The sequence below is a fragment of the Hyperolius riggenbachi genome, chromosome 12 (assembly GCF_040937935.1).
Source record: "Hyperolius riggenbachi isolate aHypRig1 chromosome 12, aHypRig1.pri, whole genome shotgun sequence".
Classification (NCBI taxonomy): domain Eukaryota; kingdom Metazoa; phylum Chordata; class Amphibia; order Anura; family Hyperoliidae; genus Hyperolius; species Hyperolius riggenbachi.
Window position 1 is genome coordinate 204,866,759 of NC_090657.1, and position 24,115 is coordinate 204,890,873.

General features: G+C 46.0%; 1 protein-coding gene across 3 annotated transcripts in view; it reads left to right on the top strand.

Annotated features, from left to right (window-relative positions):
* Nucleotides 1-15,309, top strand: part of GLP2R (glucagon like peptide 2 receptor) — a 201,580-nt gene extending 186,271 nt beyond the window's left edge. For all 3 annotated transcript variants that reach the window (XM_068264177.1, XM_068264176.1, XM_068264178.1), the window contains 2 exons: nucleotides 9,423-9,464; nucleotides 13,965-15,309. In XM_068264177.1, the coding sequence (XP_068120278.1) occupies nucleotides 9,423-9,464; nucleotides 13,965-14,297 (375 nt within the window). In that variant the 3' untranslated portion in view covers nucleotides 14,298-15,309. The remainder of the gene's footprint in view (nucleotides 1-9,422; nucleotides 9,465-13,964) is intronic.
* The last annotated feature ends 8,806 nt before the right edge of the window (nucleotides 15,310-24,115 follow it).

Genomic DNA, 24,115 nt, shown 5'->3' on the forward strand with positions numbered 1-24,115 from the left:
CAGTTAGTGACAGGTACCCCCAGTTTAGGTATGACAGGAGCCCCCAGTGTATGCAGTGACAGGGACCCCCCCCCCAGTGTATGTAGTGACAGGAGCCCCCAGTTTAGGTAGTGACAGGGCCCCCCAGTTCAGGTAGTGACAGGTGCCCCCAGTTCAGGTATTGACAGGCGCCTCCCCAGTTCAGTTAGTGACAGGTACCCCCAGTTTAGGTATGACAGGAGCCCCCCAGTGTATGCAGTGACAGGGACCCCCCCCCCCCAGTGTATGTAGTGACAGGAGCCACTAGTTTAGGTAGTGACAGGGCCCCCCAGTATAGATAGACAGGTCTATAGGTGTCCCCAGTTTAAATAGCCAGATCTATAGGTGTCCTCAGTGGCAGCGGAGAGAGAAGAGAAGCGGTGGGGAAGGGAGGACGTTTCCCCCTCCCCCTTCCCTCACCTTGGGGCTCCCCCTCTCTCGCTCCCCCCTTTAGAATTAAGTGATGCGGCAGGCAGCGCCGCTGTGCCTGCCACTTCTTTTCTCTCTCCGCTGCCACCCCAGGGCGGGCGGGCCAGCCACGTCCGGGTAGCTAGGGGGGGGGCAGCAGCTAGCCAGGGGAGTGCGCATGCCCCATTTTGCCCTATGTAGGGACACCCATGGCATGGTAGGCAGATAGGTAGCCGGGTAGGCAGTTATGTAGCCGGGTGGGAGGGTAGGCAGATAGGTAGCTGGGTGGGCAGTTAGGTAGCCGGGTGGGAGGGTAGGCAGTTAGGTAGCCAGGTGGGCAGATAGGTAGCTGGGTGGGCAGTTAGGTAGCCGGGTGGGCAGTTAGGTAGCCAGGTGGGAGGGTAGGCAGATAGGTAGCTGGGTGGGTAAATAGGTAGCCGGGTGGGCAGATAGGTAGCCGGGTGGGAGGGTAGGCAGATAGGTAGCTGGGTGGTTAGATAGGTAGCCGGGTGGGCAGTTAGGTAGCCAGGTGGGAGGGTAGGCAGTTAGGTAGCCGGGAGGGCAGATAGGTAGCTGGGTGGGTAGATAGGTATCCAGGTGGGCAGATAGGTAGCCGGGTGGGAGGGTAGGCAGTTAGGTAGCCGGGTGGGCAATTAGGTAGCCGGGTGGGAGGGTAGGCAGATAGGTAGCTGGGTGGGTAGATAGGTAGCCGGGTGGGAGGGTAGGCAGTTAGGTAGCCGGGTGGGCAGTTAGGTAGCCGGGTGGGAGGGTAGGCAGAAGGGTAGCCGGGTGGGAGGGTAGGCAGTTAGGTAGCCGGGTGGGCAGTTAGGTAGCCGGGTGGGAGGGTAGGAAGATAGGTAGCTGGGAGGGTAGATAGGTAGCCGGGTGGGCAGCCAGTTAGGTAGCCGGGTGGGTAGATAGGTAGCCGGATGGGCAGTTAGGCAGCCGGGTGGGAGGGTAGGCAGATAGGTAGCTGGGTGGGTAGATAGGTAGCCGGATGGGTGGGTAGGCAGTTAGGTAGCCGGGTGGGCAGTTAGGTAGCCGGGTGGGAGGGTAGGCAGAAGGGTAGCCAGGTGGGAGGGTAGGCAGTTAGGTAGCCGGGTGGGCAGTTAGGTAGCCGGGTGGGAGGGTAGGCAGATAGGTAGCTGGGTGGGTAGATAGGTAGCCGGGTGGGCAGCCAGTTAGGTAGCCGGGTGGGTAGATAGGTAGCCGGATGGGCAGTTAGGCAGCCGGATGGGAGGGTAGGCAGATCGGTAGCCAGGTGGGTAGATAGGTAGCCGGGTGGGAATGTAGGCAGTTAGATAGCCGGGTGGGCAGTTAGGTAGCCGGGTGGGTAGCCAGTGGGGGCCCCGACTCCTTTGCTCCCCCTCACCTGGGTGTCCCCCCTCCTATTACAAGCCGCGGGGAGGGCAGCTCTTTTCCCCGGTGGGGCCCCCTCCTATCCTCCCCCTCCCTCACCTCGGACTCTCGGAGGGCCCCCCTCCTATTACGAGCGGCGGGAGAGCGGCGGGTACAGCAAACTTCCGGCGAGGTAAAGCAGAAGATAGAGGTCCAGCTGCCTCCCAGTCGCTGTCTCCTTTGTAATTGCCGCGCACTAAACCAGGAAGCAGTGCGAGCGGCATAGAGGAGACAGCGTAGCCCGGGAGGCAGCTGGACCTCTATCTTCTGCTTTACCTCGCCGGAACTTTGCTGTAACCGCCGCTCTACCGCCGCTCGTAATAGGAGGGGGGACCTCTGAGGTGAGGGAGGGGGAGGATAGGAGGGGGCCCCCCCGGGGGGAAAGAGGTTTTTAATAAATTAAAAAAAAAACAAAAAAAACCGTCACGACGCTAGTGCCCCCCTCCCTCTTAGCTCTGGGGCCCCCAGGAGGAGGGGCAGTCGGGGCCCACCGATGGGACCATCGGTGGTTCGGCGGCTCTGTCCGAGCCTGAGCACGGTGGTATAGTGGTTAGATAGTGGGTCCTCAGGTCGATTTCCAGCCAGGGCACTATCTGCAAGGAGTTTGTATATTTTCCCTGTGTCTGTGTGGGGTTCCCCCGGGCACTCCGGTTTCCGTCCACATCCCAAAAACATACAGATAAGTGAATTGGCTTCCCCTAAACTTGCCCTAGACCACGATACACACACTACATAATACATACTGGACATAGACAGTTAAAGAGAAACCATAACCAAGAATTGAACTTCATCCCAATCAGTAGCTGATATCCCCTTTCCCATGAGAAATCTCTACCTTTTCTCAAATAGATCATCAGGGGCTCTGTATGGCTGATATTGTGGTGAAACCCCTCCCACAGTGTGATGTCAGGACCATTGTTCTGACATCACACTGTGGGAGCCTTGTTGCATTGTGGGAAATAACAGCTGTGGGAAAAAAGCAAGCAGCATCTCATTCCACTGACTTCACCTGTCAGCAGTAAAAATGTCACCATGTTATAAATGTCAGAATGTAAATCAGGGAGAGAAGAGATTTTACAATGGGCAAACACTGACTAAGGCCTGGAACCCACTACGAAACGCTATCGCAAATCGCAATCGCTAGTGTTTTGTATGAGTGGTTTACAAGTGATTTCATGAGCATTTTCAGTAACGATTTTAAAAAGTGCATTCAATTTGCCAGCGGTTGTGTAGCGATTAGCGTTTTTAATTCTGATTGGTCCTTTCAATTAATTTTGATTTTGTTACAGTGTGCCGTAACTTCAAAACGCTAGCAAAATCGCTCTGTGTAGGTTTTGATGAGTGATTACACCAGCGTTTATATACTTTACATTGCAGAAACGCTAACGTTAAATGCGAAAAATGCTGCATGACCTGCGTTTTGCAATTTGGTAATCGCAATCACTCCAGTGGAATTTGGCCCACCCATTAACATCAGCTGAGCATTTAGGGAAATCGCTAACGTTTTGAATCGCTCCCTAAACGGGTGGGTTTGAGACCTAATTCATTTATACATAATTATTGTACAAAATTAAGCACTTTTTTATTACATTATATTCACTGGAGTTCCTCTTTAAGTAACAAGACAATATACTCTACAGCACTATATAAATACTAAATACTCCGCAAGACCGCACATTATGCATCCTTCCCATGGCCCCATTATACTATGCTGCTCCCTACTCCTCCCTTTAGGCCCACTTACACTATGCAGCAAGGAGGGCCCCAGATGGGCCCCAATTCAGTCATAACCTCCATACCCCCTGTAGCTACACTACTGAACAGTGCTGGGCTATAGCTACTTAAAATGACCGACGACAGCTTTCCTGAAGCAGTTACAAGCAACAAACAAACATAACAGACTGTATTATTCCAGGCATTGCTGGAGTCATCCGTTCCCTACAGAGAGATAAGTGAGAAAGGGCTGAAAACTACAGCACTAAACAGCACAACGTTCATCATCTAAATTGCATATCAGTAGATTTTTATACGCTGTTCTTTCCAATACTGCAAAACTGGATCCCCGCAGATTCCTCTACACACATATATACATCACCTGTACTCCCACTTACAAGGACGGAAAATCTCTCATTTATATTGGCTGCAATAGCTTCAAAGTGGCTGTTTTACTGTCAAGACCTATAAAAGCTGGCAGAGAATATAGGGGAGGTCATTACTTCAGGGACAGGCTGCTATAGAGAAGTAATCCAAGGCAGTTCATCTGCTGGCGTGACAGACAAGCTCCTGTGAATTTTAGCCATGTTCAAATGCTCAATAGCAGTGTTGTTAGTGATTGTTTTGGGGGATAGTTTTGCAAACAATTATCTGCTGAGCGACCTGCTCTGTCCTATGGAGAGGGGAGGGAGGAGTACAAGCAGAAGCATAGCAGTCAGTCATGCAGTGATCTGCGTGATGGTTTGCAAAACAGTATTGATATTGATACTGATGCACCCAAAGTGATTATCAACGAATGTCTCACACAATTAAATTCTACCATGTATGAGACTTAAGAAGCTTAAAGGGGTTCTCTGGTATGTTTAAAAAAAAAGCTAAAACCGCCACTTACCTGGGGCTTCTATTGGCCCCCTGCTGCTGTAATGTCCTGCGCCGCCCTCCTCCGATGCTCCGTTCCCCGCCACCGGTAACCTGCTAATTATTCATCTTAGACGAATAATTAGCAGGTCACCTCACCAGCAGTGACGAACGGAGGGGGCTTCAGTGACGGCGTGGGACTTAATAGCTGCAGGAGGCCGGTAGAAGCCCCAGGTAAGCAACGCTTTTTGTCTTTTTTATACGCTAAAGATCCCCTTTAAGGTGGGCATACATCTGTGGATTTTGCGGCCGATCCACCACCAGATTTAATTATTATTATTAAATCGGATAAAAATCGGTGCTGCAACAAGCATGTCCAGTTGATGAATTTGGCCCAAAATTGGTTGAAAGTATCGATTAGACATGCTGGAAAATGTCAGGCCGATGTGGATTATCTGGTACATGGTGGTAATGGCGTGCAATATCGCCATGACGATGAATACGATAAAACGCCAGGCCGCTGTCCCCCCAAAGGTTGATTGTCCCCACGTTACCCGCTATGTAAATACTTTACCTGTCCACTGCCCCCGAGTGTCCACGAGTCTCCTCCATACTTTCGCATTTGCGTCCCACGTGACTACATGCATGGGCACCAGGGAACATCTAACATTTGGGGGGACAGTAGCCAGGCATACATCAAAAAGGGCGCCTGGAAAAAAGGGCGTGTGGTGTAGCCAAAATGTAATAATAATGTCTATAATCATATTTTATCGTTTCTACTTGTAATAAAAATGTGAAAATATTGCTTAGAACACTGAAAACGATAATATATGTATAATTGTATAATATTGTCTATAACCTTGTATTATCATTTCTTAATGTCATAAAATCTGAAAATATTGTTTATAACAATGAAAAAAATATATAAGGACATTCATAATAACTATAGTAAAAAAAATAGCAAATATTACCAACATTTTACTACAACTAAACCTTACCCTACTCTCACACAGAACCCTCCCTGTACCTATTCCTAACCCTTAGATCTCCCCGGTCAGTGCAGTTTCTAGGCTAAAATGCACCCAGGGCGAGGGTGTAAAAATTGCGCCCCCCCCGAGCAAGGTATGGGTGCCCGCAGTATAGGTTAGCCAGGTCTAGTTGCACTTAGTATAGGTCCCCCCAGTATAGGTAGCCAAGAATAGGTACCCCAGTATAGGTAGCCAGGCATAGGTGAGCCAGTATAGTTGCCCCCGCTATAGGTTAGCCAGGTAGGTGCCTCCAGTATAGGTAGCCAGTATAGTTGCCCCCAGTATAGGTTAGATAGGCAGGCGCCCCCGGTATAAGTTAGATAGGTAGGTGCCCCAGTACAGGTTAGCTAGGTGGGTGCCTCTTATATAGGTAGCCAGAATAGTTGCCCCAGCATAGGTTAGATAGGTAGGTGCCCCCAGTATAGGTTATTTAGGTAGGTGTCTCCAATATAGATAGCCAGTATAGTTGCCACCTGTATAGGCTAGCTAGGTAGGTAGGTAGGTGCCCCCAATACAGGTTAGATAAGTGCCCCCAGTATAGGTTAGATAGGTAGCTGCCCCCCAGTGTAGGTTAGATAGGTAGCTGCCCCCCAGTATAGGTTAGATAGGTAGGTGCCCCTCAGTATAGGTTAGATAGGTAGGTGCCCCCCAGTATAGGTTAGATTAGGTAGCTGCCCCCCCAGTATAGGTTAGGTAGGTGCCCCTCAGTATAGGTTAGATTAGGTAGGTGCCCCCCAGCGTAGGTTAGATTAGGTAGCTGCCAGCCAGTATAGGTTAGATAGGTAGCTGTCCCCCAGGGTAGGTTAGACAGGTAGCTTCCCCCCAGTGTAGGTTAGATAGGTAGCTGCCCCCCAGTGTAGGTTAGATTAGGTAGGTGCCCCCCAGTGTAGGTTAGATTAGATAGCTGCCCCCCAGCGTAGGTTAGATTAGGTAGGTGCCCCTCAGTATAGGTTAGATTAGGTAGGTGCCCCCCAGTATAGGTTAGATAGGTAGCTGCCCCCCAGCGTAGGTTAGATTAGGTAGCTGCCCCCCAGCGTAGGTTAAGATCAGGTAGCTGCCCCCCAGCGTAGGTTAGATAGGTAGCTGCCCCCCAGCGTAGGTTAGATAGGTAGCTGCCCCCCAGCGTAGGTTAGATTAGGTAGCTGCCCCCCAGCGTAGGTTAGATTAGGTAGGTGCCCCCAGGATAGGTTAGATAGGTAGCTGTCCCCTATAATGGCGGGGGGAGCCAGAGCTGCGGGGAGGGCAGCTCGATCTCTCCCTCCCTCTCCCACGCCGCCCTCCGTGCACAGAAGTATAGTGAGCAGGCAGGAAGCGCTGTTTACAACTCACCTGCCTGCGTTCCAAGCGCCGCTCTCTCACCGCCGGTCTTTTCCTCTCTGTATACATGCTGATACACACGCTGCTTCCGGCTAAACAGGAAGCAGCGTGTGTAGGCATGTATACAGAGAGGAGACCGAGAGAGCAGCGCTTGGAGCCAGGGAGGTGAGTTGTAAACAGCGCTTCCTGCTTGCTCACTATACTTCTGAGGGGGGAGCACTGAGGGCGGCCCGGGAGAGGGAGGGAGAGGTCGGGCTGCCCTCCCCGTGGCTCCGGCTCCCCCCTCCATTACAGCGCCCCCCTGCCAACAGCGCCCCGAGCGGCGGCACGCCCCGCACGGCCCTAGAAACGGGCATGTCCCCGGTGTTGCATAACCCTAAAGCCCCCTGGTGGTGCCTAAACCTAAGACCCCCTTCTTGGTGCCTAGCCCTAAGACCCCCCAGGTGGTGCCTAGCCCTAAGACCCCCCAGGTGGTGCCTAGCCCTAAGACCCCCAGGTGGTGCCTAGCCCTAAGACCCCCTGGTGGTGCCTAACCCTAAGACCCCCTGGTGGTGCCTAACCCTAAAACCCCCATGGTGGAGCCTAACCCTAAGACACCCTTGGCGTTGTCTCACCCATAGACCCCCTGGTGGTGCCTAACCCTTACACCCCCATGGCGGAGCCTAACCCTAAGACACCCCTGGTGTTGCCTAACCCTAAGACTCTGCTGGTGGGGGCGAACCCTAAGACCCCTGTGGTGGTGCCTAACCCTAAAATTCCACCTACTTTGCTGCAAATAACATGAATATAAAAAGTTATATATCTCTAATAGTATAAAAAGCCTTACCATAACATACACATTAAAAATCTTAAAATAACGGTAATATTAAAGAAATCAAAAAGCTATATATTTGTAATAGAATAAATTGCCTAACAATAATTTACAAATGTAAAAAAAAAAATCTTATAACGTTAATATAAAAAAACAATATATTAGATTAAAATTTGAAAACTATAATTTACGCATTGTAATTCCGAAAACAAGGTTAATTCAAAAAGCAATAGATTTGTAAGCTAATAAGCTTCAAAACGCTCATTTACACATTGTACTCCTAAAAATGAATTTTAAAACGTTGCTAAAGTAACTTAAACCCATAGTCAAAACGAATTTCTAAACGATATTTGTTACAAAACTTATTTTGTACACGAATCATTTTGATTACATGGTACCCGCAACCGCTATTTAATGTGTGCCCTAATTTCTTTTCTGACACCCAATAGCCCATATTTTGCAATAGAGCCTATTGTGCGTGTGCCTTTTGGTCCATTAGCCATATGCCCCCTTTTTTCCTGTCCCGGCCGTGGCCAGAGGCAGCAAGGAGGTGCCACAAGATCGATTCCTGAAAGATTTCATGCTGAAATCAATGGAGAATCGGCCTGAGGTGTATGGGCAGCTGACAAATCTCGCTCCGATCAGATTCAGTCAGCGAGAGATCTGTCTCTTGGTCGAATCTGCCCACCATGGCTAGATGTGTGGACCCCTTTATTTAATGCAGCACTAAAATCCCTTCATACCACAGTAACTAAACAAACACTGCATGCTACTCTCCTCTAAGGATCTTCGACTGCGGGTCACATGATGCCACTTAAAAGCCATCCAACCATAGAGCTGAGGTCACTCTGAGTTGCACCAGCTCTGATCAACACTGTACAGACTCTTCCCCCACCAAACCACTGCATAGCATCTCAAGGGCCTTCACACTGCTCCCCCACTGCACAGCCCCTGCCACAAAACATTACTGGAAAACACCGCCTCTTATGATATGTGGCTGTAGCCCCTTTCCCGCACACCTACCCACCAATCAGCAGTGAAGCGAGTGGGGTCAGCACCACCTCCAAGCTCATATATCATAGTGGGAGGCCTGTGTTGGCCAAAAAAGCTAAAGGAGACCTGGACGGAGTTTCCAGCATGACATAATTACTGGAACTTTTAGTTGTCCTGGGGTATTTAGAGGTTGGGTGTGGGGGTAACTATTAGGATTAACCTCAAATAAAACCCTACAGATACAGTCTTGAGAAATCCCATATTGTGGGGCGAAACAATCGTCGACCCTCCTCCGCACCTCCTCGACTGCTGTTTGTGCTGATAAGTATAACTATATTATGCTGTCCTGTTTTTAAAAAGCCTGGATTAAAAGTGTTGCAAATTTTTACATTGGATAAAGCGCTGTTGCTCCTGGAATCTGTTTCTATTTGTGGTTGATCGCATATCTATGTTTCATCCGGATGTTGCACCGCATAAGTGTATGGGTCATATATAACAGGCATAGGGTTTAAAGAGAGCCCGAGGTGGGCTCATGAAATTTAAAAAAAAAACTACTCCTGAGCCACAATGGCCTATTTTCCACAAATGGGCTTCAAATAAAGTGTTGACTCTCTACGGATTATACCACATTCTCTGCTGTGGGTGCAGAAACAGCAGCAGCAAGGAAAAAGATAGTTTGTAATCATTTAAAAAAAATTTAAAATACAGATAATATACTTTTATTTTTTATTTTCTAATACTGAACACAATCAATAAAAACAAGCTAAAAACACCCTATATAATTTTGTTAGGGATGTCAATAATACGGTAGTAGTAATAATATTAATTTTTGATAAGACTTTTTTTTTAATTAACGACTCCATTACTTCTTTTTGCAGGGCTTTGTGGTGGCCTATTTGTATTGCTTTACCAACGGAGAGGTAAGTGTTTTTCGTTCCTTAGAGATAAACTATAAAATTAAAGCAGGATTATACTCAAAACTATATTTTTGCTCTAAAACATTAAACACAGTAAAAAAAAGAATATGAAACACTATAAGACTGGTCTGTTCTCATGTAAATGCATAGTTTCACCTCACAAATCTATCTAAGGGTAAATTGCACGGTGTGTAACAGACATTAGACAGGCATGCAATTTACCCTTAGATAAATGGGTCGAATCGATTATTCCCGACAGGTCCGATCTAATTTCGAAAGTTTTTCTGATCAATTTTCTCGCCACTTCTATACAAAATTGATCAGAAAAAAGACCGGAAAGCTAATGGATATCATTGGTGGCTGCAGGACAAATTATCAGACAGACTTGTAATTAGTGATCAAACAAAGACGAGAAACTTTCCCCTAGGATACAGCAGAAACTTTTCTACCTAGTTTATACAGCCCAGTCTGATAATGCTGGCCAGCAACTGCCAGGTTAAATGAATTAGCAGCTAAATTAAGTGGAGAACTTGAGTGTTAACCCTTCCAGTACCTTGGAAACCACTCAAATGGTTTTAGCTGTTAATTATATGCTATGTTTAAAGCCGTTGTTACCCTCCTAAAAAACAAAAAACAAAAGTCATATACTCACCTAAGGAGAGGGAAGGCTCAGGTCCTATTGAGCCATCCCTCTCCTCTCCCGGTGCCCTCCGTGCTGCGCTGGCTCCCCCGTTCAATTCCCCTGCCATGGGGACTTTGGAAGTCTTCGGGAGCCGAGTCCTCCCTCCTGCGCACGTGCGAGTGCGTCATAGTGGGCGCTCGCGCGTGCGCAGTGTAGAGCGGCCCGTCTTCGGGAGCACTCAGGCTCCCGAAGCATTTTCGAAGCCTCCCTGCAGCCGGGAAACAGCGGTATTTGACTGAAACTGTCGAATACCGCTATGGGGGAGCCAGTGCAACAGCGGGGACCGGGAGAGGGGATGCTCTATGGGACCCAGAGCCAACCCTCTCCTTAGGTGAGCATCTGACTTTTTTTTTTTAATTTCGCTTCCCATTAGCTTTAACGCTTTAACACATAGATAGAATTTTTTATTGTAATCTGTGATTAGATTGGGCATATATTAGTAATAATGTTTGTTAGGGTTCCTTTTTGTCCTTCAAAACATATCTGTTTTGCTGGTTTTACTCTTTGTAGCCAGCAGGCCAACCTCACACTTTCTAAATGACAGGAGATAAGCTTAGAAATAGGGTATTGTGTTATGCTGGGAATACACAATGAGTTTTTTTGGCATATGTACTTTCCGATCAATTTTCCAATCATTTTTCCAATAGATTTTCCAATAGTTTTTTTATCGTTTTTCTGATCAATTTTCACATAGAAGTGAAAGGAAATCGATCAGAAAAACGATCAAAATCAGATCGGACCTGTCGGAAATTATCTATCTATCTGCCAAAAAAACTTGTGGTGTATTCAGGGCAGTTTCTAGGCTAAATTGCACCCAAGGCGAGGCTGTAAAAATTGTGCCCCTCCCCCCATCCCCATGGACTTGTGAACCCTGACACTTTAGGGACAGTCACACAGCCACAGGTCACAAGTAGATCTGCCTACTTACTAGTGACCAGCTGCTCATCCAGGAGGAAGCAGGGACCAGGAAAACACACAGGAGAAGAGAGCCCGGAAAGCCGACTCCTCCATGGGCGCCGCGCACTGACAGTCTGCAGTACCGCTACAGGACATCAGGTGTCATCACGTGGTGGTGACGAGATGATGACTTGACGTCGGACACAGGCAGCCCAGGAGGAGTCAAGGAAGGTGATCGGGCTGGTAATCTTCTTCCATTTGGCTGCACCGCACTTCACCAGCTCCCTAGCAATTGTGTCCTTCTGCCTGCGCCCCCTTTCTTCTACTTGCCGGTCTGCGCCCAGGGAGGTCGCCCTGCCCACACTGCCCAAGAAACGGCCCTGGGTGTATTCCTAGTATTAGAGCTCCAAGAACAATGTCATCTTTAAAAAAATACAGCTCTTGTCAGTTTACACACAGGCTCATGATAGAGGGGAGAAGGGGGCCTGCCTGCTGAATCTTGTTGTGGGGCCCGGGTCATGTAAACCACACCCCTGGGTGTCAGACTCCCAACGTATCAGAAAGCATTGATGGCAAGGGGGCGGTGTTTTAGGGTAAGGCTACAAGGGGTGCAAGGTGTGTAAGTGTTACAGATTCACGTCAAAAGGGAACTACGAGGTGTGCTGAATACAAGTATCCCCACAACAAGCAAAACTTCGGAGGCTGCCAGTGCTGGATCCCCTCTGCTGAGGAGGACAGGGGGTGCCAGGGGGGACAGAGACTCGGAAATTGGGAGCACACAAACACACTTTCCACACAGGGCCCCTAAGCCCCCCCCCCCCCATGATGGCATGGTTCATCGGCCTATTGTTAGGCAGGTGCTGGCAGCCCGTCCCTTAAATCCCCTTCTCCTGAGAGTCAGGCCTTCTTGTGGTATAAGATATTGACACATAACACAGTATGAAATGTTGACCCTGAGTAGCAGAAGCCTGTCCATCTCTCTCTGGGGTCATTAATCCGGAGCACATTAACGAGCAGAGACAGTTTATATATTCAGCCAGGGAAGTTGAGTCATTGATCGGCAAGCTGCCTCCCTTATTTACCTTCTTATCCAGATCATCTGTTTTCTTCTTGTTAGACGCGACTCTCTTCCCATAATTAAACGCTGATATTGATTCTCCTCTCGTGCCTTTGTTGCCTTGTCTGGAGATCTGAGTGTAGCTGAATGGCCACCCCATCCTCTCTGACCAGACACCGCCCCCCCCCCTCCCCGGTTCACCTGGAATGGGGCCACCTAATTCATTAATTGCATTGGATCCTGATGGCTGATATCACCGTCTTTGTGCTCCCATCCTATGCAACAGTAATTCGTTGCATAAAGAAACTTCCACTATTCGGCTAAAACTTAAAAGACAACTGTAACAAGAGCATGGCCGGTTCTAGACTTTTTGCTGCCTGGGGCAAACTTGTGAGTATGCGCCTCCAAATGAAACACTGCTGCTCTGCTGCCTGCCCTCTCCTCACTCGCTCTCAGACTCCTCACACAGCACAACAAGCTGCTCTTCCCCAATCATGACCTCTTCACCTCACTCTCCTCCTACTCTGACTGCATGCTGTAAGTGTAATCCCAGTACAAACATGCTGCCCCTGTAATCTCTGCCGCCTGATGCAAATGTTTCACTTTGCTTCATGAGAGAACCGGCCCTGAACGAGAGGCATATGGAGGCTGCCATATTTATTTCCTTTTAGCAATACCAGTTGCGTGGCTGTCCTGCTGGTCCTCTGCCTCTAATACATTTAGCCATAGACCCCAAACAGGCCTGCAGCAGATCAGGTGTTTCTGACATTATTCTCAGATCTGACAAGATTAGCTGCATGCTTGTTTCTGGTGTGATTCAGACACTACCGCAGCCAAATAGATCAGCAGTGCTGCCAGGCAACTGGTATTGTTTAAAAGGAAATAAATATGGCAGCCTCCATATCCCTCTCGCTGCAGTTGTCCTTTAAGCACAATTAAACTGAGAGTAATATGGAGACGGCCTTATTTTTCCTTTTAAACCGTGCACATTGCCTGGCTGCCCTGCTGAACCTCTGCCCTGCTGGGACCCTGAACAAGCATGCAGATCAGGTGTCCCTTACTGAAGTGGGACTGGATTACCCTCATGCTTGTTTCATGTGTGTGATTCAGATACTACTGCAGCCAAATAAACCAGTGCTGCCAGGCAACTTGTATTGTTTAAAAGAAAATAAATATGGCAGCCACCATATTCCTCTCACATCAGGCGTCATTTAAAGGGAAGGTTCAGGGAGTGGGAAAAAAAATAAAAATCCATATCCACTTACCTGGGGCTTCCTCCAGCCCGTGGCAGGCGCAGGAGGTGCCCTCACCGCCGCTCCAAAGGCTCCCGGTGGCCGACCTGGCCAGGCCGGCTGCCAGGTCGGGCTCTTCTGCGCTCCAATCTGCGCCTCACGGGGGCGCGCTGACGTCATCGGACGTCCCCCGGGCTGTACTGCGCAGGCGCAGACATTTGATGTTTAATTGAGATTCCCTGAGCTTTGGTGTTCTGCTGAGATTTACTGAGATTTGGTGCTCTATTGAGGTTCCCTGTGCTTTGGTGTTCTGCTGAGATTTACTGAGATTTGGTGCTCTATTGAGATTCCCTAAGATTTGGTACTCTGCAAAGGCTCCCTTAGATTCTGTGTTCTGCAAAAATTCCCTAAGACTTGGTGCTCTGCAAAAATACCCTGAGATTTCGTGCTCTGGTGAGACTTCCTAAGATTTGGTGGTCAGGCAATTTGGTGGTTTTCATGTCAGGCAAAAATGTTAATTCAGATGCAAAAATGAGTTTGCTGAGATTAAATTCTAGAATTCACCGCTTCTCTTCAAGTAGACTTTTCTTGTCCTACCAAAGCATAGTGTTTACAAAATACCATTTCCTCTGCAGGTAAAAGCTGAGCTGCGGAAACAGTGGAACCTCTTCCTGCTCCAGTACTTTCCCTGCAAGAGCTGCGTTTTCGGAAACAAAGTCAAGTACAAGACCCAAGCCACCAAAAAGTCAAAGAACAAATTACTTTCTCACAACGGGGTCTACCAGAACGGGAAGAAAAAGAGCAACGTGCAGCTGCTTCAAGCCACCTCCAGCGCAATATACGATCTGGACCCCAAACACAGCGCCCCCCTGCAGTACTTCGCCAGGGGGAGTGTTTCCGAGAGCAGCGATGGGGGCCTGACGATGGGAGAGACTATGGAGGAGACACTGGAAGAAAGTGAGATTTGAGGAGGCAAAAAGAAACAATTTGAAAAACGAATTATATTACCTAACTTTAACCACTATCGCGTCAAACAAGTGACCTTCTGCGGCTGGAGTCTTCTGACTCTGAAAGGACCACAAGCAGCTGGAGACTCTTCTATCTGTGCCTTCATCAGTTTACAACTTCAACCAGGAAAATGACATGAACCTCAATGTAGAAAGAAGGCTACAGAAACATAGAACATTTACAACATAAGGTGTATTTTTCTTTCTAACATATATTTACACACTATATAAATATGGACTGAAACATTTCAAGAAGAATTTCACTTCTGCTGTAAAAATGCATTTTGTTCAGCTTTGTATTTTGCTTAGATTAACTTGTTGTTTTTATCCAGCTTACTGCATTTCCCTATGCATAAGAAGCAGCCATGCTGCAGTTCTGGAGTGTCAGAATTTGCTGCCAGTAACTACATTAGTGCAGGTGTGGAAAATGAGTTGAAATGGCGCCTGCTCTGTGCAGATTATTAATCATGCAGCAAGGTGGGGGGGGGGGGGGTTGTAAAGAAATGTAATTCCAGTTTAATGTTAATTTTGGAAATTGATGGGGAAAAAACAAGCAAAGACAAAACACTCAGCCCCGTTGTTAAAAGGGTACTTGGATTGACATGATGAGATAAATGTGTGTGTACAGTGACATTCCTGCGTATAACTAGGCTGTGTTCCTATTTTTCTTTTTCTCACTGAAATGGTTAAGAATTCAGATATGCAAATTAAAGTTTGCCACTAGTCAAATTTAATCAGGCTATGAACTGCCACAGATAACTAATTACAGCCATACAACTATTGCCTGGAAAAGAACAGCTTTTGGGCGCTTGGAATAGATGGGAAAAAAAGTAGTCCATAGATTGTGCTTTTAGAACACTAAAAGCCTGTGTCATTCAGCTGAGACAATAAAACGGCCTCATGTTTTAGCTTTTAAGCAGAAAATAAAACTGTGGGATCCTAGAAGACATATTTTGGAGTAGGAGGATAGATACAATTGTTTGTCTTATCTGTTTATTTTCAGGTTCAGGTATGTCATTAGCTTAGGTCAGTACACCTAAGCTAATGACATACCTGATATGGTTAAGAATTCAGATATGCAAATTATCTGAATTCTTAACCATTTCAGGTATGTCATTAAAGAGTAACTGTCAGGCTGCAGAAGCTAATTTAAACCTCTATTCTCCTGTGTTAAACAGTTTAGAAGGAAGCTCAAAAGCCATTAGTGAAGATAAAAATCTCAGTTACCTTTGATGTGTGCTTATCAGCAAGTCTGTTATAGACCCATAAAGACGCAAGCCGCATACTAAACTGCAAAGCATTCTGGGGCCCTCCCCTCGGCTGCTAATGAGACGTTACAGAAGCTTGTAAATCAGTCCAGCGCGTAGCACTGATAAATCTCCGGGCAGAGTACTCTGCAGGAGTCAGCTATTGTTCCTAGCCACATGGCTCATTAATATTCACTGCACACTGTGTTGTTCAAGTAGGAGCTTATCTGTGATCAGGAAGCAGGCAGGACATGACGACACATTTGACAGAAAAACATGGAGCCTGCCATGAGCTGTCAGGAGCATCTATCTCTGCATATACTATATACAAATTCTGTGAAATCCAAACGTGGACAGTAAAATGCATATGTAATGTAAGTACAGCCAATCTTTAGCTACTGATATATGTGTTTATTTTCTCTGAGACCTTATACCTAACAGCTCCTCTTTAAGGATCCCCAGGGATGCACAAACCTGAAGAACATACATCATCCCCCCCGGATCTACTAAAAAAATGTTCTTCTTGTCAGTGGCAAACATCTGCAACACCTACCTGGGTCATATCAGGACATAGCCAGGACTACTGGAAGGTTGTTGAATGATCAGTTTTGTAATTGCCCTTATCTGCACAATCCTGCAGTCAGGTCTTCATCCTAAGGCCATAAAAAGTAGGCAAATGTGCATTTTTTCTAATGTAGGTCAGCACTTTTACAGTGATAAAAAGGAGTCCGTCTGGCTGGCAGTCTTCTTGTTTATATATACGGCTGTAAGCAGCTTAATGGTCAAATTCTCAAATGTCTCAAACATACAAAAGTGAGCTATTTTAACTGCAACACAATGACATAATATTGATGATAGCGTAATTCAGAGAGAACAATAATAAAAATGCTATAAATTCTACAGATAAGTGTTCCCTACCTCCAGGGCGAAGCATTTCACAGTGGCTGGCTGTCATTCCTGCTGGATGTTGTAAATAAACTGCCATGACAGTGATTGCATGCAGGGGCATAACTACAAGGGAGCAGCTCCTGCAACCTCAGGAGGGGGGCAGAGCAGTAAGGGGGCCACAACTACTACTTTACTCCCTCCCGTAAATGGATCCATCCTTCAGATCAGGTGTTTATGATCAGGGCCGGTTCTAGAGTTTTTGCTGCCTGAGGCAAACTTGTGAGGATGCCCCCGTCCCCCTGATTTGGACAGATCGCACATCACCCGACAATTTGCTCTGCTACATTTAATGTTCTCACATGACATGCTGCAGCTTAACACAATAGCACACTGGCTGGCTTTGAGTCTGTGACAAACAAACTGCTCACCATCAGCGACTCCATTCCTCCTCAGTCATTACAGCAGTGCCACCTCCTCCCTTCTGCAGTGCAAGTCAAATGAAACACTGCTGCTCTCCTGCTTCTCCCCTCCTCACTCACTGTCAGACTCCTCACACAGCACAACAAGCTGCTTTTCCCCAATGATGCTCTCCTGCCTCCCCCCTCCTCACTCACTGTCAGACTCCTCACACAGCACAACACGCTGCTTTTCCCCAATGATGCTCTCCTGCCTCCCCCCTCCTCACTCACTGTCAGACTCCTCACACAGCACAACAAGCTGCTTTTCCCCAATGATGCTCTCCTGCCTCCCCCCTCCTCACTCACTGTCAGACTCCTCACACAGCACAACAAGCTGCTTTTCCCCAATGATGACCTCTTCACCTCGCTCACTCCTCTCGCTTCTCTTCCTACTCTGACTGCATGCTGTTAGTGTAAACACAGTGCAAACATGCTGCCCCTGTGATTTCTGCGCCTGATGCAAATGTTTCGCCTTGCTTCATGAGAGAACCGGCCCTGTTTATGACCCCTGAAAGGTGGGCCCCCAGGCTGTGAGGGTCGCAAGAGGTTGGCAAGGGAAATGGTGTAAACATTGGGGTCCCACTACAGCCTTTCTGAGGGTCCACATGGTTTATAGTTACGCCCCTAATTGCATGTACTATTGTTTGCACAGCATATTGAATGTACAATTGTAAATTGATGTAGTTTAAAGAGACACTGAAGCGAAAAAAAAAAACTATGATATTATGATTTGTATGTGTAGTACAGCTAAGAAATAAAACATTAAGATCAGATACATCAGTCTAATTGTTTCCAGTACAGGAAGAGTTAAGAAACTCCAGTTGTTATCTCTATACAAAAAAGTCATTATCTCTACGGACTTTCAAAGTCATGGAGAGGGCTGTCTTCTGACTTTTATTATCTCAACTGTTAGTTAACTATTTACTTTTCCTCTGCCAGAGGAGAGGTCATTAGTTCACAGACTGCTCTGAAAGAATCATTTTGAATGCTGAGTGTTGTGTAATCTGCACATATTATAGAATGATGCAATGTTAGAAAAAACACTATATACCTGAAAATAAAAATATAGGAATATTTTCTTTGCTGCTAATCTTCTAGTAATTATTCATAGTACACAACCAATTCATTATATCATATATTTTTTTCCGCTTCAGTTTCTCTTTAATGGTAACTTTAAAAAAAAATGTTGTAACATTATTGTAGATATTTTCTTGTTATTTTATACAAGTTTTTTATGTTTGTAAATTGTTCACCAACATATTTTATGCTCCCATAAAAATATTCTAAAAAAAATTGAAATACTAGTTATTAAATTCTCAGTGATGTCATACGACTCTAGTGAATGGATAGGCTGCATTCCTAGTGATGTCATACGACTCTAGTGAATGGATAGGTTGCATTCTCAGTGATGTCACTGCTCTCTAGTGAATGGATAGGTTGCATTCTCAGTGATGTCATACGACTCTAGTGAATAGATAGGCTGCATTCTCAGTGATGTCATATGTCTCTAGTGAATGAATAGGTTGCATTCTCAGTGACATCATATGACTCTAGTGAATGGATAGGTTGCATTCTCAGTGATGTCACTGGTCTATAGTGAATGAATAGGTTGCATTCTCAGTGATGTCATATGACTCTAGTGAATGGATAGGTTGCATTCTCAGTGATGTCACTGCTCTCTAGTGAATGGATAGGTTGCATTCTCAGTGATGTCATACGACTCTAGTGAATAGATAGGCTGCATTCTCAGTGATGTCATATGTCTCTAGTGAATGAATAGGTTGCATTCTCAGTGACATCATATGACTCTAGTGAATGGATAGGTTGCATTCTCAGTGATGTCACTGGTCTATAGTGAATGAATAGGTTGCATTCTCAGTGACATCATATGACTCTAGTGAATGGATAGGTTGCATTCTCAGTGATGTCACTGCTCTCTAGTGAATGGATAGGTTGCATTCTCAGTGATGTCATACGACTCTAGTGAATAGATAGGCTGCATTCTCAGTGATGTCATATGTCTCTAGTGAATGAATAGGTTGCATTCTCAGTGACATCATATGACTCTAGTGAATGGATAGGTTGCATTCTCAGTGATGTCACTGGTCTATAGTGAATGAATAGGTTGCATTCTCAGTGATGTCATATGACTCTAGTGAATGGATAGGCTGCATTCTCAGTGATGTCATACGACTCTAGTGAATGGATAGGTTGCATTCTCAGTGACATCATATGACTCTAGTGAATGGATAGGTTGCATTCTCAGTGATGTCACTGGTCTATAGTGAATCAATAGGTTGCATTCTCAGTGATGTCATACGACTCTAGTGAATGGATAGGTTGCTTTCTCAGTGATGTCAGTGATCTCTAGTGAATGGATAGGTTGCATACTCAGTGATGTCATACGACTCTAGTGAATGGATAGGTTGCATTCTCAGTGATGTCACTAGTCTCCAGTGAATGGATAGGTTGCATTCTCAGTGACATCATATGACTCTAGTAAATGGATAGGCTGCATTCTCAGTGATGTCAGTGATCGCTAGTGAATGGATAGGTTGCATTCTCAGTGATGTCACTGGTCTCTAGTGAATGGATAGGCTGCATTCTCAGTGATGTCACTGGTCTCTAGTGAATAGATAGGCTGCATTCTCCGTGATGTCACTGATCTCTAGTGAATGGATAGGCTGCATTCTCAGTGATAGCAGTAGAGTATCGTACCGTGTTAGCTATCAGGAATGAAGTCTGACGAAGGCTGCACAGCCAAAAGCTTGCTAGCTCTTAGTTAGCATACACTAACCGAAGGTAAGTACCAGGGAAAAACATACAAACACACTTGTCAAAAAGACATGCCCTATAGGTACTGAGTCAGGTATGATACACCTGATATATGTTACAAATAAATGTTGCTAAAAACACCACTGCGTACTAGTGCTTTATACAGTGACACTGCCTAAATAGATATAGTAGTACTGTGTTATGGAGGTCCTGGCTGATCCCCCTCCACTTAAACATATGTCAGTGGGGTGTAGCTATCCCACAACACGACTACAAGGTACACTGCAACGGGTGGTCTGGACCTGACTGTGGTCATAAGTGTGATGTTATCGATCACCTCAGTCACCACCTCAATGGTATAGATCCAATACACACCCCATAGGGGAGGCTATTTTACAAAGAAAGTGCTATAAAAAGTGCATAGTGCTGTACATAAGGAACCCTAATAAGATCACATTTCACCAAGAATGACTTCTTCAGAAGGTGCTATACATATGTTACAAAAGTGCTATACAGAATACACATCACCACTAAATTAAAATAACAAAATGCCCCCCATATCTGATAGCCCCAGTCAGAGCTGTCTGCGCCCTGTTTGGCTGCTATATTTATACTCAAGAGGCAGGAAGAGGTGATGATTGCCCCATTAGGTCACACCCACCCATGTCAAACATCCATCTACTAAATATACGTAGGGATAAGAGGTATAAGCTGCGGGGAGCGATCTCCCCAAGTTCGCTTACCGAATGTAATGAGGTCTCATCCAATTTAAGTCTCCGAGATCCCCCATTTCCTCAGAGATAGTGAAGAACGCTGTATGTGTTCCAGTCACGTATAAGGGGGCGGGATTTGTGCTCCACTCGCGCAACATCCGCCGTGATCTCCCCACATCTCGTGCGAACCGGGTGCAGCCCAACCCGCACAACATAACGTTATTGTGGGCGGAGGGACTGTCAAAATAAGCACTGCCACAATGTCTAAGCACACCCATGTTACTATGGGAACGCAGGTCGCGTTATTAGTGTATACATCCTGTCCAGGGATGCAATAAAGGCTGCATATCAGCGCTGATAGGGGGGAGGAAAAAGGGGGGGGGGGACCGGGAGAAAGTCAACACATAGGTATCTCTTAGTATAGGGGTACTACCCTATATAGTGAGGTGGGCTTAACACTGCCGGGGAGTATACGCATCACACATAGATAACCAAAGAGTATGCGTACAGAGAGGAAGCGAATGTTGTTTGGGCATAGTAGAAAATATGATGTATCAATGTGTCTCACAATAGGTATATCTATGCCAGATCACTGTATATGTTTTGATCACATTCATATATCACACACTAGTATGGAGACATACATTACACAAAACAGATGGTAATATGTCACTTACATAAAGATGGTAGAAATACCACCCTCATTCAATATATTACTGTTATATCGACATACACCAGGATGTATCAATAGGGGTTAGAAAAACAAGGGTCTTTCATAGAAAACACGCAAGATTGAAATCCTCATTCAATCCATTTGGTGAGATAGTATCCAGACGGAATATCCATTGGGATTCAATTTGTGTCAGTTTTTGGTCAAAGTTCTCTCCTCTAAAGTCCCTTCTCCATGTCTGTATCCCCCACAATTGAATGTCAAAACGTTTAGTGCAGGGATGTCAAACCGGTCCTACGAGGGCCGAGGTCCTCACACATTTTTGACACAGCTCCAATTAACTGATGGGTCTGAATCAGGAAAGGTGTGGTCCATCAGGTAGAACACATTCCTTTCTTTCTCAGTCCATCCTAAACATTGGCATGGATCTGGCCCTCCAGGCCTGGAGTTCGACACATGTGGTTTAGTGGGATGGAATTCATTCATATGTCTGGCAATAGGTGTGTCTCTCCTATGTTTAATATCACCGACATGTTCGAGTATACAATCTTTTAATTGCCTAGTTGTTTTGCCCACATAGCAAAGATTACAGGGGCATTTAGCCCCATAAACTACCCCCTTACTCTCACAGTTTATAAAGGACCGCACACTAAATGTTCTGCTGTTTTTTGGCACTGTAAATTGTTTCACAGTTGGCATATGTGTGCAGGCCTTACACCGGCCACATCTAAATGAACCCAATGGTTTTGATGGTAGCCAGGTCTCTCTTGGGGCTGTGTGTTGGGCATAGGGCATGCTATGGACCAGTATGTCCCTTAGATTAAATGATCATCTGTATGTAATCACTGGAGTGTCGGGGAGATGTTTTGATAGATCTTTATCTTTTTGTAGGATTGGCCAATAGTGTCGTATAATCTCAAAGACTCTGTGTGAATCATCTGTAAATGTCCCAATAAGCCGGGGTACCTTTAGATTATCTTTTTGATTCGTTTTATGATTACATTTAAATCTCTTGTTGGTATCTCTCAACGTTTCCTCTCGTGGGGTCTCATAGGCACGTTTATATGCTTGTTCAATACCGTGATTGGGGAAACCTCTTTGTTTAAAACGTTGTCTGAGAAGTGTGCATTCCTTATCAAACAATTGTGGTGTGGAGCAATTCCTCCTGGCCCGGAGGAACTGCCCAATCGGGATGCTTCTGCGCAATGAACTTGGATGGGAACTCTCCCATCTCAACAACGAATTTGTCGATGTCGGTTTGCGAAATAATTCTATTTGTATTTTACATTGATCAATTGTGATCTTCAGATCCAAAAAATTAATAGTGTTTGTATCAATTTCATAGGTGAAATGCATACCTATCTGGTTGGAGTTCAGAATCTCTACAAAGTCCTTAAATGTATCTCTTGGTCCATCCCATAGTATTATCACGTCGTCTATGAATCTCCCCCAAACAACATTTAATCAAAACATATACAGTGATCTGGCATAGATATACCTATTGTGAGACACATTGATACATCATATTTTCTATTATGCCCAAACAACATTCGCTTCCTCTCTGTTCGCATACTCTTTGGTTATCTATCTGTGATGCATATACTCCCCTGCAGTGTTAAGCACACCTCACTATATAGGGTAGTACCCCTATACTAAGAGATACCTATGTGTTGACTTTCTCCCGCCCCCCCTCCCCTTTTTTCCTCCCCCTATCAGCGCTGATATGCAGTCTTTATTGCATCCCTGGACAGGATGTATACACTAATAACGCGACCTGTGTTCCCATAGTAACATGGGTGTGCTTAGACATTGTGGGAGTGCTTATTTTGACAGTCCCTCCGCCCACAATAACGTTACGTTGTGCAGATTGGGCTGCACCCGTGGAGCGCCCGGATCACGCGAGATGTGGGGAGATCACGGCGGATGTTGCGCAAGTGGAGCGCAAATCCCGCCCCCTTAGACGCGACTGGAACGCATACAGCGTTCTTCACTATCTCTGAGGAAATGGGGGATCTCGGAGACTTAAATTGGATGAGACCTCATTACATTCGGTAAGCGAACTTGGGGAGATCGCTCCCCGCAGCTTATACCTCTTATCCCTACGTATATTTAGTAGATGGATGTTTGACATGGGTGGGTGTGATCTAATGGGGCAATCATCACCTCTTCCTGCCTCTTGAGTATAAATATAGCAGCCAAACAGGGCGCAGACAGCTCTGACTGGGGCTATCAGATATGGGGGGCATTTTGTTATTTTAATTCAGTGGTGATGTGTATTCTGTATAGCACTTTTGTAACATATGTATAGCACCTTCTGAAGAAGCCATTCTTGGTGAAATGTGATCTCATTAGGGTTCCTTATGTACAGCACTATGCACTTTTTATAGCACTTTCTTTGTAAAATAGCCTCCCCTATGGGGTGTGTATTGGATCTATACCATTGAGGTGGTGACTGAGGTGATCGATAACATCACACTTATGACCACAGTCAGGTCCAGACCACCCGTTGCAGTGTACCTTGTAGTCGTGTTGTGGGATAGCTACACCCCACTGACATATGTTTAAGTGGAGGGGGATCAGCCAGGACCTCCATAACACAATACTACTATATCTATTTAGGCAGTGTCACTGTATAAAGCACTAGTACGCAGTGGTGTTTTTAGCAACATTTATTTGTAACATATATCAGGTGTATCATACCTGACTCAGTACCTATAAGGCATGTCTTTTTGACAAGTGTGTTTGTAGCTTTTAGTTAGCCAATGAATGGTGTCATCCTGATTCAAAACTTCTTGCATTCTCAGTGATGTCACTGGTCTCTGGGCAAGGGATAGGCTGTATTCTCAGTGAAGTAATTGGTCTCTGGGGATGGGATAGGCTGCACTCTTAGTGATGTCACTGGTCTCTAGTGAATAGCTAGGTTGCATTCTCAATTATGTCATTGGTCTCTAGTGAAAGGATAGGTTGCATTATCAGTGATGTCACTGTCTCTAGTGAATGGATAGTCTATGCTGTTAATGATGTCACT